Here is a 16,353-nt window from a genome sequence, read left to right as displayed (position 1 = left end):
CGATATCTCCAACGTCGACCTCGAGACTAGCCAAGAACTCTCATCTCAAGAACCAGATAAAGACACGAAGTACGATCGTTCAACCTCATTGAAAGGGTTTCAATCTGAGGACAGAGGACTTGTCGCTTCAGGGTCATTAGGATACAGCCCAGATTTGAGTAAAGAGTCCTCGGCCCACCAAGAACCCGAATCCATTTCGCCCGACACGACGGAGGTATTAGATATAACAACGGTGTCTGATATTACATCCGTTCCGACGGATGTAAAACAACCAACAGGTGACGCAGATAACGCAAGGGATTACGGAGGCATGATAACAGCAGGAATTTTCAGGCCTACGGCATTCTCATTTCTTGGCCGTGAACTCGCTCGGCGGCACCTAGTAAAGGACGAAGACGAGCCAGCAGCGTCCAATCGGGCACCTAACTCGAGAGAGGCCCCCGTAGAAAGTCCAGAAGAATCTGAACCAATAGCTGTATCTACAGACATCGGCCAATTAGAGGAATCCATCATCTCTCTACCAGATGAGGGTAGCGGGGAGCCCACTTCGCCCCAAAGACTATCTAAGTCAGCCGACCGCGTCGACATGTCTGTACCTACCAAGGACGAATCGGATCATGAAATCGAAGTAATTCGTAATGATTCCCCCCAGCAAGCCGCCGAGTCCCCAGGTTTCCCTCGTGTTATTGCACCCGAGTCGCCAGAGATCGTAGCATCGACCATACCTCTCTCCGAATCATTTACAGTGGTCGAGAAGATACATATTCCGCAAAGGAACAGCAAGCGAACGCTTAGGCCATCTCTAGTACATTCAGGAACTCAGACTGAAGATGACTTTGATTTTGGCTCTCAACCAAGTTGGAGTTTTGTCAACATTGCTGATCTGGATCCTCGTTCGAGAACTCCAGGAATCATTCTTCCCGACCCAACAGACTCCAAAGCAAAAGCCTTAGGTCGGGCAAAGAGTGTCAGAAAGCGGCGCAGGCAAACCTATAGGCAGGTAGAGGAAGCGGTAGCAACTGCTGTAATATTATATGCTGCAGCTCAGGAGCTTGGCCCTTCATCCAGTTCTCTATTGGGTAGTGCCCAGGTTGAGAATGATATAGGTGGAACGCTAGAGCCCACTCAGAAGGATGTGCAAGAAGCGGATTATTTTTCTTCGTCAGATTTTGTAGCAGGAAATCAGAGCGTTGGCCAAAATGATCATTCATTGCCCGTTGCTGACCTGTCTACAGATGACGAAGAAAAGAAATCCGCTGACGAGCGACGTCACAGGCACCGGCGCCATCATCATCACCATCAGCATCACCATTCTTCCCGATCAAAGGATAGTAAGGGTAGTGGCGAGCACCTTCAGCCTCGTAATACCCGGCTCGAGAGCAACCACTCGGTGAAGTCTTCTTCTGATCGCTCGATTCCCCAATCGTCCAAGAGAGACAGCGGCTTCTCTGTTGAAAGCTCGCGTACAACTGGTTCTTCAGGTCACCACAGACATCGTACCCCCGAAGAACAAGCTGCTCATGAACGGCGAAAGGAAGAACGACGCGCCGCTCGTGAGGCTTACGAGAGGGCACAAGAAGGTAGAGGCAAGGACCCGGAGACACCAACAAGTGATCGGCACTCTTCCCACCGCAGCTCCAGGCGACACAGTACATCTCACTCAGAGAAGTCGCACGCTGAAAGACGTTCCGAAAGGTCTCAGCCCGAGAAATATCCCGAAAGATCCTTTACGGAAAGGTACGCCGAGAGACCCCAATCCGAAAGGTACTCGGAACGGTCTCACTCCGAGAGATACCCGGCGAAGGACAGTGCTTCATCTTCAAATAAGAGGTTCTTCGACGTGAAGCATGGCGAAAGCAGTATAACATCGAATTATGCCCCTCGCACCAGAAGCAACAGTACCAACGTCCCTCCGCCAGTGCTCAGAGAGCCGTCGAAATCCGGTCCCCTTAAACGGACCAACACTGGCAGATCGAGCAGGGCCCATGCAGGAGACTCCGGGGAGATTCCGCGGCCGAGGAGCCATAGATCTCACGACCACGACCACGGTCACGAACATGAACATGAACATGTTTATGACGACTCATCAAAGAGACGAAGGTCAGAAGCAAAGGTCAGCGGCTCGGTCGAGTCTACCAGTTCGAAAGCCGCTCCTCCTCCTCCTTCGCCAACGAAGGACGAACACAGACAGTCAAGGCAAAGGGAGCGGCAGAGAGCTCGAGAGGCAGCTGAAGCGGCCGAGGCTAAGAAGAAGAGTGGAGGCATCCGCGCGGCCTTCAAGAAGCTGTTCTCTTAGAGAAAGGAATATCTATAACGGAAGTCCTAGGGAGTAAACACGGCGAAATTGAAAGAAAAAAAACCTGCCTATTACAAAACGAAATACCTAACGAATTTTTCGAATCCATGTAACGATAATGAGATCATGTTTCCGTTTCATTTCATTGTGTCTACTTACGTCTTACGTAGATGAGAATCCACGGCCAGGATTCTCGTCACGACGAAACGCTACTTCTCGAATTGTATTGTCACGATGTGTACGAAGAAAACATGTATGAGGATCACGGTTTCTCTCTTTTTTTTTTCTCCCTTTTTTCATGATAATGTTTTATTATTTTTTCGGGCATAATATGAACGTGGAGGCATTGTCTACGTGGTGATGTGGAAGGAATTTAACGAACTGTTAGGTTAGGTAGCTGTTATCTGAGTACCTAAGGTAGCTAGGTAGGAATGCATACGAGGTTAATTTCTTGGTGTGTAATTTGCATGCTTGACTTCTTTTCTCTTACTGGACCTATTGTGAGAACTCTTGATGCAATATTTAATATTAACGCTTGGATATTTACAGTGTTTATTCAACCACAGTGGGAGGTAGGTCGGTACCTCCTAACGTAGATGATATACAATGTATCTTCTGATCATCCTCATGCTGAACTGAGTGATAGCATAAACCTTCAAAGCACGCAGCTCTTATACGTTATAAATATTACCACTTTAAGAAAATCGTATTGGATAGACATAATAGGCAGTAACAAATACAATATAATGCAATGCAATACAATTTGCATCTAATACATAGACCGTTGCACAAGCAAGACTCCCTATAACAACTCAACCAAGCGTGCACAAGCCAAAGCCTATCTTCGCACTCTCAGAATCCTAAAAGCCAATGGCCTTCACACAGCGACTAGGTTGTGAAGAACCTACCTACCTATTCGTCGTAGGTATTAGGTGTTATTCGATATCTACGAGGTTACCTAGGTACCTACTAGGTAAGCCGTCTTACCTGCCACACGCAGGATACCTATCCAGTCGGCTACGAGCCCGAGGCCCACGATGACGTGACGTGCTTCCTTTTGGCAGGCCAGGCAGACATATGCCCCGTGTATAGCAAGGAATTAGGTAATACGACTATCTATCGGGTAGGTCTAGTTATGGCATCTTAGGTATAACCCGTCAAATCACATAGTTAGCCCCCCTCCCCCCCAACCTCTCTCTCTCTCTCTCTCTCTCCTCTTTTTCCCTCAACTATAAGAGACTCAGCAAGAGGATTAGGTAGGTAGGTAGGTAGGCAGATTATAATCTGAATCTCGAAATGCGGTGTCAAGTGTTAGGTAGGTACCTATACCTAGGTAGGTATGTATTTCTCGATGTGGGAAGTGATACTGTATAGAATCAGTCATATAATTAGATCATCATCGGCAGTTGTATACCAACCGATCCGGTATTAGAAATACCAGGTCCCTAACCTATGAGCTCCACAGAGAGAATCACATGCGCTGATACTCTTAGGTAAGTTTATCTGTCTCTCGTTCTCTTTCTCTGTTCCAAGGATTAGGTAACTACCTAGGATTTAACCTAGCTCTTCACATGATGCATTGTATACCTGTTATGGAAATATATAGGAGGTAGATATATGGTTTGAAAGACGGGAGCCACAAGTTGGTCTCATCTGAACCTGGGAAAGCTTCCTAGGGTTGCGCAGTTTTGACATGTGCATACCTCTAAGGCATTAGGTACCTAAGGCATACTGAACTGCCGTAGACTCTTATTATCTCCACCTATATTGTTTTAGGAAAGCCTGTCTCAAAATCGCTAATACATAGGGTGGTTGAGGAGGGCCATATCGTTAGTTGACCGGGACTGTCTGTTGATACCTTTGGTAGTGTATTGTATGCCCAGGACCCCAGCGAATGTCACGCATGCCTGCCGCATACATGATAGCCTATAATATGCTCTCGCCAAGCGGCCTAGAATCCGCATGTGTGTGCGTCGAAGGATGAATGAAGAAGCATGAATGATAAGGATATGCCTATCCCTAATCCTATTTTTGTCCACCACGCAGAGACACATACTGGCCCTTGCCTAGGTAGGTTGGTTGCCCCTCAAACTACCAAACCAGACAAATCCCACTCACGGTTGGAAGCCAATAACGTTGCTTGGTCTTTCCTCGAAGGCTGTTGATCGTGTTTACTTTAGGTACCTAGCTACCTAGTAAGAATAACTATAACAGGTAGATTATCTATTAAAACATGTTACTATTACCTAAGTATGTGGGCTTTCGTACCGCAAGACTACCTAAGGTAGGTAGGTAGGTAGGTAGACCTCTTTTGCCTCGCAGTTTCTCTTCTCTTCCCCTCTCCTCTTCGTTGATCTAGCCGTCTTATTTGGTTTTTTTGCATTACATTGCATTCAGAGCTTCCCTTTCAGGTTTAGCTACCTTGGGTAGGTACATATCTAGAGAGAGCGATGGACTCAGTCCCGCTATAGTTATTATAGTGTGGAGAAGAATTTTGTTGCTAATAAGTGAGCTCACTTTTGGTGGTGATGGTAGGAGCGGAAGGGGGGAACCGAGAACGATTGTAGATCTTGCAAGAGCAGCGGTGAATGATGTTTGTTAAGGTTCGCTGGGCCGTTCAATAGGTCGGTCTCAGGAAGAGGTCTGGGTCACATGCTCGTCTAATAAGCCAAGTCGTCGTGCATGTACGTATCGCATCGACTTACTCGAATCAGCAAATTAGTATCTGTCCAATCCCTTTTGAAAGCTTCCTTATTGGTGCTATGTATTATCATCATTGCGAAAATCGACTAGTTTCAATAAGTGCATATCCCTCCTTTCCTCCTCAATTATTATGTCGGGCCGGTACTATGTGAAAGTGATCTTCTTTCCCATTAAATCATTGAAGACATCATCGAGGGCCTTCCGCTTCTTGGCCTTCTCCTCACTGGCCTCGTCTATCAGAGACTCTTGCTCGTCTTCGTAATCGTCGCCTTCTAGGCGGGGTATCCACGCTCTGATTTGGCCGTCGAGGTGAGCGCTAAAGATAGCACCAGGCATGTTGCTACCGCCCATGACGACGCCGCTCGAGCTGCCGCCGCCACCTGCTCCCCTCCAGACTATGCTAGCGATTCGATTTTTGATGGTACGTTGGGCACCGCTGGTTGATCGAACACCTGCTACAGTTGGACCGGTTCCTCGCAGCTTCGTGACCACGTGGCCGTCGTGCAGGTCCAGAACGAGAATCTCAGTCTCGTTCGGCCAGAACAGTAGTTCTTTGTCGGGATGCGTTAGGCCCACCGGCGACGTGAACATGGTAACGCTTCCTAGTTGGCTATTCTTGATGTTCGGACCAAAGCTTGCGAGCGTATTCTTCCCGGTAGCGGCATCCCACACGCGGATACGTCGGTCATAACCCGCCGAAACGATGTACGCTCCATCGTCGGTCCAAGTTAGACCATTTACAGGAGCAGTGTGCGCTCTCGCCGACGCTCGAAACCTTGGCTTGCCATTGGCATCTATAAGGCCGTTGTAATATAGCCCTAAACTGTCTTCATGATCTAACATGCCAATGACCCCACCGGCCCGACGGATATCCCAAATTTTGACCGTCCCGTTAACGCTCCCGGTAGCGAGGATATGCTCGTGCCTTGGCGACCACGCAGTAGCCAGGATGGCGCCCGAGTGAGAAGCTAGAATTTGGATATTAGAGCCAGAGCGCAGATCCACCAGACGCACGGCAGGGTGCTGCGTTCCACATGCGACGAGCAGGTGTGAGGCGATTGGGGATATGGCGTGCGTATATGCTTTGAAACCGAGATTAAAGGAGGCCGATACTGCGGCCCTCTGGGTAGCCCACACTTTGAGAGACTGATCGTACGATGTTGAGAGAAAAGCAGCGGAGTCGAAGGGGTAGAAAGAGAGATGCGTGATGCCAAACTTGTGGGCTTGGTCCGAACGCGAGATCTTAGCGATAGGGGTATAGGTATGGGCCTTGGAGGGGTTGCCGCATTGTTCAAGGTCCCATATCTTGATAGAAGCGTCCAACCCTCCTGATACCAGACTGAGTTTGTGATTCGTTAGCCTACCTACCTACCTGAGGTCTGAGGTAGAGAAAGGAAATATCACATGCAAAAGAAAGATAGGAGGTAGGTTAGGTAGGTACCTAAGGTATCTATCTATCTTTTTCTTTTTGGGCTAGATACTCACATTCTACCGTCGAAGCGATCAAGTGCTAAGGCGTTAACACCAGCCTGATGTGCCCATAGCGTAGAAGTGGGATCTGGGGTTATTGACCCTGCCTCATCATTTCTAACAGCGGTACCTCTCTCACCTCCATTAAAACGGAATTCAGGTGCAGGACGAAACGAGTGTAGGAGCTGTGTGGTCTGTAGCCTAGCGAACACGTTAGGCCCAAGGCTCCCGATGGAACGTTCAAAAAGGAATTGATTCATTCATTAGGATTGAAGAGTGGTGAGGTCTAAAGTTAAGGGCGAATGAGATCAATATACTATATTTTATATATATGACAGGGAAGTTTAGGTATATATGACAGGAAAGTGATTGCAAATGTCTATTGGAGATTTTGTAAATGTCGATACGTCGTTGTTTCGTTGTTGCTAAGTTCAGAGCCGCATTTTCGGTTCTAAGCCGGGGAGAAAGAATATTAAAAAAAATAAAAAAAATAATGGAAATATTGCCTGGCTTAGGTACGTAATTTTACCGAAATGTAATTCTAGGTACCTAGAATTACGTAGTACCTATTGCTCTAAACTTTTAGCGGCCCCGCCAAGCTCTAATTCCAAAGTACAAACAGCCACGTACTCAGAATAAGGTTTTACAATACTAAAAAAGTTTATCGAGATATTCACCTGCAATTAGCAGATACCTGGGTAATTTTTTTTTTAATAGTGTTAGCACATTAAAAGAAGTGGATGTTCAACAACCACCTACCCAGGTAATTATAATGAAATGCAAATGACAATACGAACCACAAAACTACCTAAGGTACACTACTATCAATCGTCTGGCGCATAGGTTTAGAGCTTCGCAATCTACACGTTCTATACTATCATGTTACGCGTTTAAGAATGGCATCAAGAAACGCCAGAGAGAAGCGCTTCACAACAGCACCCTCTGAAGTAGATAATGATAATAACGCTATAGACACCGGAACCGAAGCTAGTGCCACAGACGGTCGAAAGCGGAAGCGCAGGAGAAGAAATGCCAACGTCTACGACGCGGTAGCAGGTTTGTTATTTTGCACTTTGCACTTTTCACGGTATATTTTGTGGCGACGTAGGTATATGTTGTTAACTGGCTGCGCTGCTAGGGCGAGTTACCACGACTCTTCCTCTAGGCGATGGGACCGAGTCCGAGTCCGACGAGTTTGATATACCGTCTCACCACGCTCGGACGTCGCGAGACTACCGTCGGGATCCCACGCTCGCGCCAGAAGAAGTCCTCTTTCGCCGCATCCGCGCGCCCGTCCGCTTCGCCGAGAAGGACATCTATCACGCGCACGAGGCGTTGCGGGACGGCGGCAGAGGCATACTGCCCGATAGCGACATGCTCAAGGCCATACACAGCTACTCCAGCCACTTCTACGCGGCACTTGCTGCGACCAGAGAAGGAGGCGAAGCGGGAAACTCGAGCATTGACGAACACAGTATGGACGAGACTGCGCTCCTCGCTTTTGGCATACTGCTCGAGGAGGCGAGCCGCAGCGCGCTCGGCAAGACGGGAGACTTGGTATTTACCGAGGGTGTGACAGTACGGAAGAACGGAGAACTAGGGGTTGGCGGTAATGCTGGTAATGCTGCTGATAATAATGATCATTATTATGATACTGTGGATTTTAAGGCGTCGGTAACGGGGCGATGATGTTGAAAGATCGCGGAGTAGTAATCTTAGTGGCGCAATATTAAAGCTGAATCGAGGAAGTCCCTCTCAGCTGGAGCCCAGCTATGTACGCAGGTACAATACAATACTCCTCCAAAAGGGTCAGGGCGAAATAGGTATCCATTGGTACCTAGTTGGACCTGACCGACGGCATGTTTCTCGGAGGCTTTGGGTTGCAGCGATGCTTGACAGGGTTCGCTTCCCAATTTTTATTTTTTCAATAATGCAAGGCTGATGGTTACGTAGCGATATGTATGATGTATGTAGGTTCCTTAGATTTTCATTCGGAGTTGAAAAGGTCTTGGGTCTCCGTTTGTAATGCATTGGGTAGGTCTCGTCCTGTCGCATGAGAGGAATCCCGCTGACGGGCGCGTATCCACTCGCCCAGTTGGTCGTGTCGTCCCAGCGAAATAAACCCACACAGCCGAGACCAAGCCCAGTACCGTTTGAACCAGGAAAAAAGGTTAAAGGGTCTTCGGTGCGGAGTAGCATTCTGCATCACTGAACTAGATCGCTGGGACGATCTTCATTGCCGCCTTTGGAGCTGACGCCAGTGCTAGCTGTCTCACTGTCTGGCTGTCTGGCAAGGCTATCCGAAGGATAACATGATCTCGAGCTTATTCTGACCGAGCATCTGGCGAATAAACCTTTTTCCCGCTGAATAATTTCTTTAAGAATCCTTTTAGTGGTCACATGGGACCCCTCCTGCGTTTGTGCGTGTGGGTATATGAGTATGATGGTATGAATGTATGTATGTGTATGTGTAATGTACGTGCGCGCGGAGCCAGGTCGGAGACGCTTTCAGCGGCCGCATGTAATGAGGCCCTTTCCCGTCCTTAGCCCCATACAAATAAATAATAGAATCAGTTATCGGTTGGGTCAAAATGAAGATTCTCGTACTGTAAAACAAGCAGTATGAAAATAGCTGACTGGCCGAATTTGGACGGGATGGGAACACGCGAAGCGGCAGACACCTGGAATAAAAAAATGAATAGAGAAAAAAGAGATAGGTCATAAAATTCCACTGAGCCGTGGCTCACATTCTAGCAGCGACGTAATGTAGATCTCCTTTTCAGAGGGTGTTCCAAGACCCAAGACGCGCTCTGATGCCACTGTAAGCTGTGCAGGTGCAAGCGATTGGGTATTGGCCTGAATCAAGTCCCTGCGCCAGACCGCGGTGGTATTATTATTATTTTTTCATACAGCGTGACCTATCTCCGTCCTCCGTTTCTTCAAATCCCGAAGCTGGAATTGGCATCTTCTTTAGTTAATCATGCCATGGCTTCCCAATACGGGAGTTGCGGACGGGCGAAGGGAATGAAGATGGAGTAGGAAATAATAATAAAACACACCGCAACGCGTTTCGCGACTTATAGGTAGATAGGTAAGAGGTAGGTATTTTTGGAGGGGAGTTAAAAGAAAATGATGCATCACATCTGCAGTGGCCTTTTAGGTAATGTATTACAAAACATAAAAATGTGGATAATTATGTATAAAATGGAATGGTATAGTACGGTTAGAATAAGTGTCTAGCCAAGTATGGGATGGTATATGGTATACGACATATTTAACCTGCTGTAAGTTACGTGATAGGGCCACATTTAGGTGACAACTTATGTTTTAAGAAGTATGGCAATTTGATTGATGGAGCCAAGGACCAGGTTAGAGGCAACGAAATGGCAGGTAACAAGAAGAAACAACGATTGATGGCATGTCTCAACGGTGTCATTATCACTACATCTGCATTATGTAGGTCTTCCTGTTGTGGGCCTTTTGATTGTTATGTAGTACATATAATTGAAGGTGTGGTAGAAGTGGTAGAAGTTGTGTAAGTGATATGAGTTGTGTGAAGTAGGTACCCTTTGTATGGTGTATGTACCAATCCAACTGTAACCAGACCAGCAAAAGAGAGGGAAAAAAAAAGAACAACAAAAAATACACAAGCAATCTTGGGTTAGGTACCAAATCGCAATGTTCCGCATTTGGCCTGCCAGCTTAATTTTTGCAGGTACCCATCGGCCAGCCAACCCCCCGGCCAGCTTAATTGCTTTTTTCACCGGTCAAGATACCCAGGTACTTTTGAACCATGGCTCCTCTGCAGACTTGCATGCTCTTCCTGGGGTTTGACAGGAATACGTGGGTACAAATAGAATCGGCTTTACTCATCTCGGTCTAGTTATTTGCGGCAATAGGGCATGACATGATGACAGTACCTAGGTACCTACCTGTAAGCATCTTCCCCTCTCCGGCCGGCAAGGTAGCGAGTGTCCCAATAATATGGATTTGGGTTTGCTAGGCGAGATCCAAACCCAATAGGTTTAACTTTATCCAGTAAAAAAAAACAAAAAAACTAGGTACCTCCTATACTTCATAATTCATAACTCATCATTCATCACTCGTAACTCATAACTCACAACTCATTATCTTAATCTAAAGCACGCAACGAATAACATCACGCCATACAAATTGGTTACACATTGGTAACGTTATCACAGAAAAAAAGGAAATGTATATATATAAGAACAAAAAAAAGGAGATCGGTTCATACCGACTCAATCAGCGTTCGCTTCTCCATATTTGGATCCAGCCCATTGGTTTCCACACCTTCCGAACTTGCCGTGTTCTTGGTTAAAACAGTCTGCGCCGCAAAAAAAAGGATCGCGGGCTATTCCATGCTAATGGCTAATAGCTGATGGTTATTGGTGTATTGCCCAGGAAGCAAGGGAGTAGCCGTCTGTCGGAACCCGAGCACGGCATGATAGTGATAGTGAGACTGAGACTGAGAATGAGAGTAAGAACGAGAAGATGGGGTAGGATTCAACAATCACCATGCGATAGGCGCAAAAAGAGGGTTGGTTGCTAATCACCTGCGAGATCATTATATCAGACGGGCAGATCTAACCCACGGAGTCGTTTCATGATCGGACGGGCACACACATGACCTCTCAGCCCTAATGTACACCTTGTCAATATTGTACGAAAGCAAACAAACTACCACCCTAGGTCCTAGATACTATCCCGTGTCAGCTCCTTCAAGATCGATGGCGCGTAAAAGAAAAGAGTAAAGGAAATAAAAAAGAAATAAAAAAAAAAAAAAAGGGGGGGGGGAGAAGGAGGTCAGCCATCACTCAGGTTCCCGTATGGAGGTCGATACGCTTATACGCTATATCCGAATAAGGGTAATTAAAGGCGAAGGAGGTGTAAGCAATCGTAAAACCCCATTCCTAACATGGAAAAATGACAATCCCGATGTGAACCGCAACATCTCTTGCTGGTACGGATAGACAAATACATACGGTAGTATACAAGGCTCCTCCAACTCCTAGTACTAATAGGTACCTAGAGGCTCTGACTTGGATGGATGCGTATATCGTGGGGTAAAGTGGGATTTTCTAGATCCAACAACATTTGTTGGGTTCAGGTTACCATCGAAAAATAAGGATCCTCACCTATAACACGTATTAGTTGCTCTGTTTAATCACCCAACTTGAGTACCTAATCGGCCCTCAAAAGCGAGTTGGAAATTAACAAGATGTGCATTATTTCCGTATTGCTTATTTCCGTATTACAGGTATGTACCTCTAATGTTGGGAAATGAGGTTGGTAAAGTAAAGACGAGTAGGTAACAGGTAGCAAAAAGGACATTACCGCATATTGACGACATTCTGGGCTGATGGTACAAAAGGAGTTTCGCAGCGCGATTCCACCTGGTTACTGGGAACGATATTGCACTCGAGGAACAGCTAGTGGCTGCATTACATTGCATTAGTTGCCGGGACAAGACGCAGAATATCGGGACAAACAAGCGAACTGCCGTCCTGTCTTTACAAGTCCACGCACGATATGCCTGTCTGTTTGTTTGCTTGCTTGTCCTTTCGTACGATAGGTATGTACCTAATGTAGTGATCTAGCGAGGCGTAACTTTAGACGAGGAGGTATGCTCTCTCTTTTTCTCTCTCCAACTGCAAGTTGAGTTAGCTATTGACGCAGGCACAACCAGAAACATCCTAACTAGTAATAATATCTTAAAACTCGGAACTCCGAGAGAAGAAGAAGAAAATCACACGTCTAGGTGGGAGCACAAATGGAAAAGACGAAGAGAATGCCATATTCGGCAGTAAACCCGTGGGGGTTGGAGTTCTGATATGATATGCCGCTGAAGCAAACAAGCCAACTTTGGGGGCTTTATGTGCGGTATAGGATTTAAATGATCCCTTTTGGGAACAGTAACTACATGGTACTGCCAGAAACCTTGAAGAAAAAAACGCTCTTGGCGGTCGATGGGAAAACTCATGACAGGGCTAAGCAGATCGACATTCTTCTGCCGTCTTTTCTTCGTAGAGAGGGAGAAGAGGGAGCCAATGGATTTTTTTTTCTGTTTTCCTTTCGGTACTTCGGTAGCCTAACGTTACAAGATATGGTGTGGCAGAAAAGAAAAAGACGCGCACGTAATATGCCTTTCTCGGACAGATCAGATCCTGTATTGTGCTTTTTGAGAGGCTGTCCCTTGCGACGGTTGGAGGAATGGCGTATTATACCCCGTCGTCGCGTCAGCTTACACCTGATTTTTGCGATATGTCATTATTTTGCTATTCCCCCCTTGCATGGTAATTTGATTGAGGGCGAGGGAAAAATAAAGAAGGGCCTGTGAAATCGTGCAGTCAAATCAAAAATTTGAAAGCGCGAAGCTACTACTATCGCTAACTCATTGGGCATTGATACTATTCTCAAAATATCGCATCAAGGCCTGATCGAACAGAATTCATGCCTTACCAGTCCTCCCCTCGTAGGGATCTACAATAGAGGGGTTGTACATACAAAACATACCCCTGGGTGGCGGACTTTTTGCCGCTAAGATGGCCAATCAGCGAAGAAGTCAAGGGCGTTTTTGGAAGGGCGGGGAGGACCCCTGAGGCCGCAAGGACCTTGGTGTAGCACTCTTCAGTTTAACTGGTAACGTCCAAACCCACGTGATTCCTACTTTCTGAAATATAACTTAGGTAGGTATCCTTATCCTTGATGAGTATTTCTACGACTTGGGTAATCGTATCGTATAAATTCGATGCTTGGCTAAATCCTAGAACATGGGATTCTTGTTGATAGTTATGATCCTTTCGGCTAGCTATCTCGGCAAAGTATTACCCCAATAGGAATATGTCAGATGCTCTTGTATGCGGTAGTTCTTCCAAGAGAGGAATTGCTGACTTTCGGTCGGCCTTCTACGTATCGTACAATACAATATAATACACTACATACCATGGTAAGGGGTTGGTGCTCAGAACCCTTTTTTCGATTCCTTATCCGATGGTTGTCGAGGGTTTATGGGTTCATGTGGATTCTATACAAGGGTATAAGAAAGTCTAGACGTGATCTGCGAGAGAACCATGTGCCGCACAGTAATCAAAGCTTGTATAGGTACCCCATTCGGATAATTGTACCATTTCCATGGGTTTTCTTCTTTGGTTACGAGAACCGCAAATTATTACCAAGGATAAATTTTTTTTCTCTTCCTGTTCATTTTCATTCCGCCGTGATGACGTTCAGAAACCATCGTAACGCATGTCTATCTCATGCAATTTACGATGAAGCATCGGTAGAGAAAGTCCCTGGTCCCATAGGTTTAGCAGTCCCTGTTAAGAAGAAATCCGGCGCTATGGAACTGAAGTCTCAAGGTAAGCACTTATTCAGCGCATCGGTACACTAGTCTACGAATCCAGATGGTTGTTTATATTAATAAGGTGTGTAAGGAATTGTTTCATATACAACTACTCAAGAGGGATAATAGTAGCAACAGTCTAAAATCTATTTGCCACCAAATAAAATGCCAACTTAATATGCCAGCCTCGCCTCTAGTATTAAATTAGTAAAGTAGCAGCCTTGCAGCTTGTTGTCGTCTACCATCCACAGACTAGTAAGTATAGGTGGACAACTTTAAAAAAGACCCTGAGCTTGCATGGAAAGGTAACACCAACCAAAGCTCGTAAACTGCTACCATAGTACTACGCAGAGAGGTACACTACATCTTTTGACCTCGGTGATATTCCTGGTGGGGCTTTTGCTAAAGCATGATCGACCTAAACGTCCCCCTCCCCACAGCGCTGGCTTGAATTTTAACATCAAAGTACAAGGGAGAGAGGTCCAAGAGACCTCGAAGCCCAGTCGAATGCCGCTAGAAACCGCTAATTTGTCTGAAACCAAGATAGTGCTATTCCAAGCAACGGGCCAGCCAGCCAAACATGGTAAGAGAAACGAACAAAACGAACACCGACCTTACTGTTTTCGATCCCGCTCATCGCAGCTCTTAAAGTTTCTTAACCTTTAAAGAGGGTAAAACTCCACAGCCCCCTTAAGTCGGAGATTTGACGGCCGATGTCGCATTGATAGCCATACGTAGTGTAGTCGTTCGTTGGGTACCTACGAATTAGATATTAGATGGTACGTTAGGTACCTAGGTATTGTACAATACATCGACGTTGTTTTGAAAAATCCGTGCACGCAAAATCCACACTTCTAAGATTACGAGCAGAAAACGATACAAGGAAATTTTTTTGCTAGTCATGTGGCGGTTAAATTATATGCATTGTTGCTTTTGCTGTCATGAGTTCTCTGCCAAATCGAATGCTTTCGCGATGATGATAGGTGTGACTTGTGTTCCTCGAACCATGAACGACATACCTCGTGATTTCTGCATAATCAGCTACCTTAGGTTAGGTACATATACGCTTTGGAGTTGGTGGGTGGCACAGCAAAATGGGTATCGCTCTTGGGTTTCTGGGGTTATGATACCGGAGAGACATTCTGTAAAGACTCCGAAGAAGCTGCAAGATGGTTGGTACAGTACCTATTCAAGGCTTTTGCTGAAAAGCTGCGCCGTTGCGCTGGGGAAGGATAGAACGGGGTGCGAGAAATACCCATGGCCAAAGATAAGTGATCTTCAAAGTTCAACCCAAGTTTGATTGTCTCCGTCCTCTTTTGACAAGGCTCAAGGTACTCATGAGATCATAGAAGCCTTCATACGTGCTATGTACCTAGACACCTGCCAAAATACGGAAATACACCGCCGAAAGGAGATTATTGCTTCAGATTTGATCTTCCCATAGCCATGACTCCGGGACTCGATCGAAAACTTCATTGGGCGCCACAAAAACAAGACCAGATGTTGTATGCCCTATGCCCTATGCCTGTCCTGCGGATTTACTGCCATACAAGGCAATACGCGAAGAAGCTTAATAAGACACTCTCTTCAAACGATTTGTATACTCTTAATTAATTTAATAAGTGAAGCAGATAAGAGTATAAAAAGTAAGGTCCTCTTTTATCAGTCGATCTATCAAGTTTATATTGGGTTCGGCGGAATTGGCCGCGAAGTCTTCGATAGCAAAATACTTCCGTATATCTATCGTGCTTCAAATTAGGTAGGCACCTTGCATGGGACACATATTATAATTAGAAGGATAAGCCTAGGCGTACTGACCGCCGCAAGGTTAGGCTGGCCCTGGTAGAAACTCGTCTATTGGCGCTTTCAGTTTGAAAGCTTGACTTTGGCCGCGGACTTGCAATTTTCGGTTTTTTTTTTATAACAACTTATGTCCAGGGCGGACAGGATTCTCCTCTCGGCCAAGATACCAATATATCTGGCCATTAGCCTCGTTTCTACCCACGTGGCTCTAGGGTATTTCTACCACCCTGACCTCATAACTCTGGCTGAGGCTTTGAGAAGTCTTAACGCGTTTCCCTTTGATGTACTCATGGGATACCTATGTACTTATGCTATATGATCATATGCATATCTGTGTGTCTAGACTGCATGATAATACTTGTCAACTAGTAGCTCTCGAGGCAATGACCTCTTTGGTAATAAGTTCGCAAGGATGGGAATATCTAGTCTAGACAAATAAGAGACAGCTATAAATTGCGGGGCATAACGGGTACTCGTACAACTTGAAGCACGGATAGAAGTACTACATAACATGCCAAACATCTTCCTTGCCTATAATTGAATATTATCATTCTCCGCGTTCATGTATAAGAGCGGCTTAACATCGGTTCATATCTTAGGTACCCATGCCCACAATCTATCTAGGTAGGTCCCTGATGTATACGAACGACATCTTGATTTTGCTGAAAGCCGATAAAAAAAGAAGCTGGCCCAGCTTCAAAACTGTCAAGGATTAGGT

General features: G+C 46.0%; 2 protein-coding genes across 2 annotated transcripts; one reads left to right on the top strand and one right to left on the bottom strand.

Moving 5' to 3' along the window:
- Positions 1-4,747: 4,747 nt before the first annotated feature.
- Positions 4,748-7,183, bottom strand: F4812DRAFT_379562 (WD40 repeat-like protein). Its single transcript, XM_047932018.1, has 3 exons — positions 6,485-7,183; positions 5,002-6,338; positions 4,748-4,939 (listed from the first exon to the last, which is right to left on the bottom strand). The coding sequence occupies exons 1-2, from the start codon at positions 6,727-6,729 to the stop codon at positions 5,144-5,146; spliced, it is 1,440 nt and encodes a 479-aa protein (XP_047790162.1). The 5' UTR covers positions 6,730-7,183; the 3' UTR covers positions 4,748-4,939; positions 5,002-5,143.
- On the top strand, positions 7,048-8,373 carry F4812DRAFT_379391 (uncharacterized protein). Its single transcript, XM_047932017.1, has 2 exons — positions 7,048-7,525; positions 7,608-8,373. Exons 1-2 carry the CDS (start codon positions 7,366-7,368, stop codon positions 8,156-8,158), a joined length of 711 nt encoding a protein of 236 aa, XP_047790161.1. The 5' UTR covers positions 7,048-7,365; the 3' UTR covers positions 8,159-8,373.
- Positions 8,374-16,353: the final 7,980 nt, after the last annotated feature.

The sequence above is a fragment of the Daldinia caldariorum genome (assembly GCF_022478825.1).
Source record: "Daldinia caldariorum strain CBS 122874 unplaced genomic scaffold F4812scaffold_8, whole genome shotgun sequence".
Lineage (NCBI taxonomy): Eukaryota > Fungi > Ascomycota > Sordariomycetes > Xylariales > Hypoxylaceae > Daldinia > Daldinia caldariorum.
This window is presented reverse-complemented; position numbering and strand designations above follow the sequence as displayed.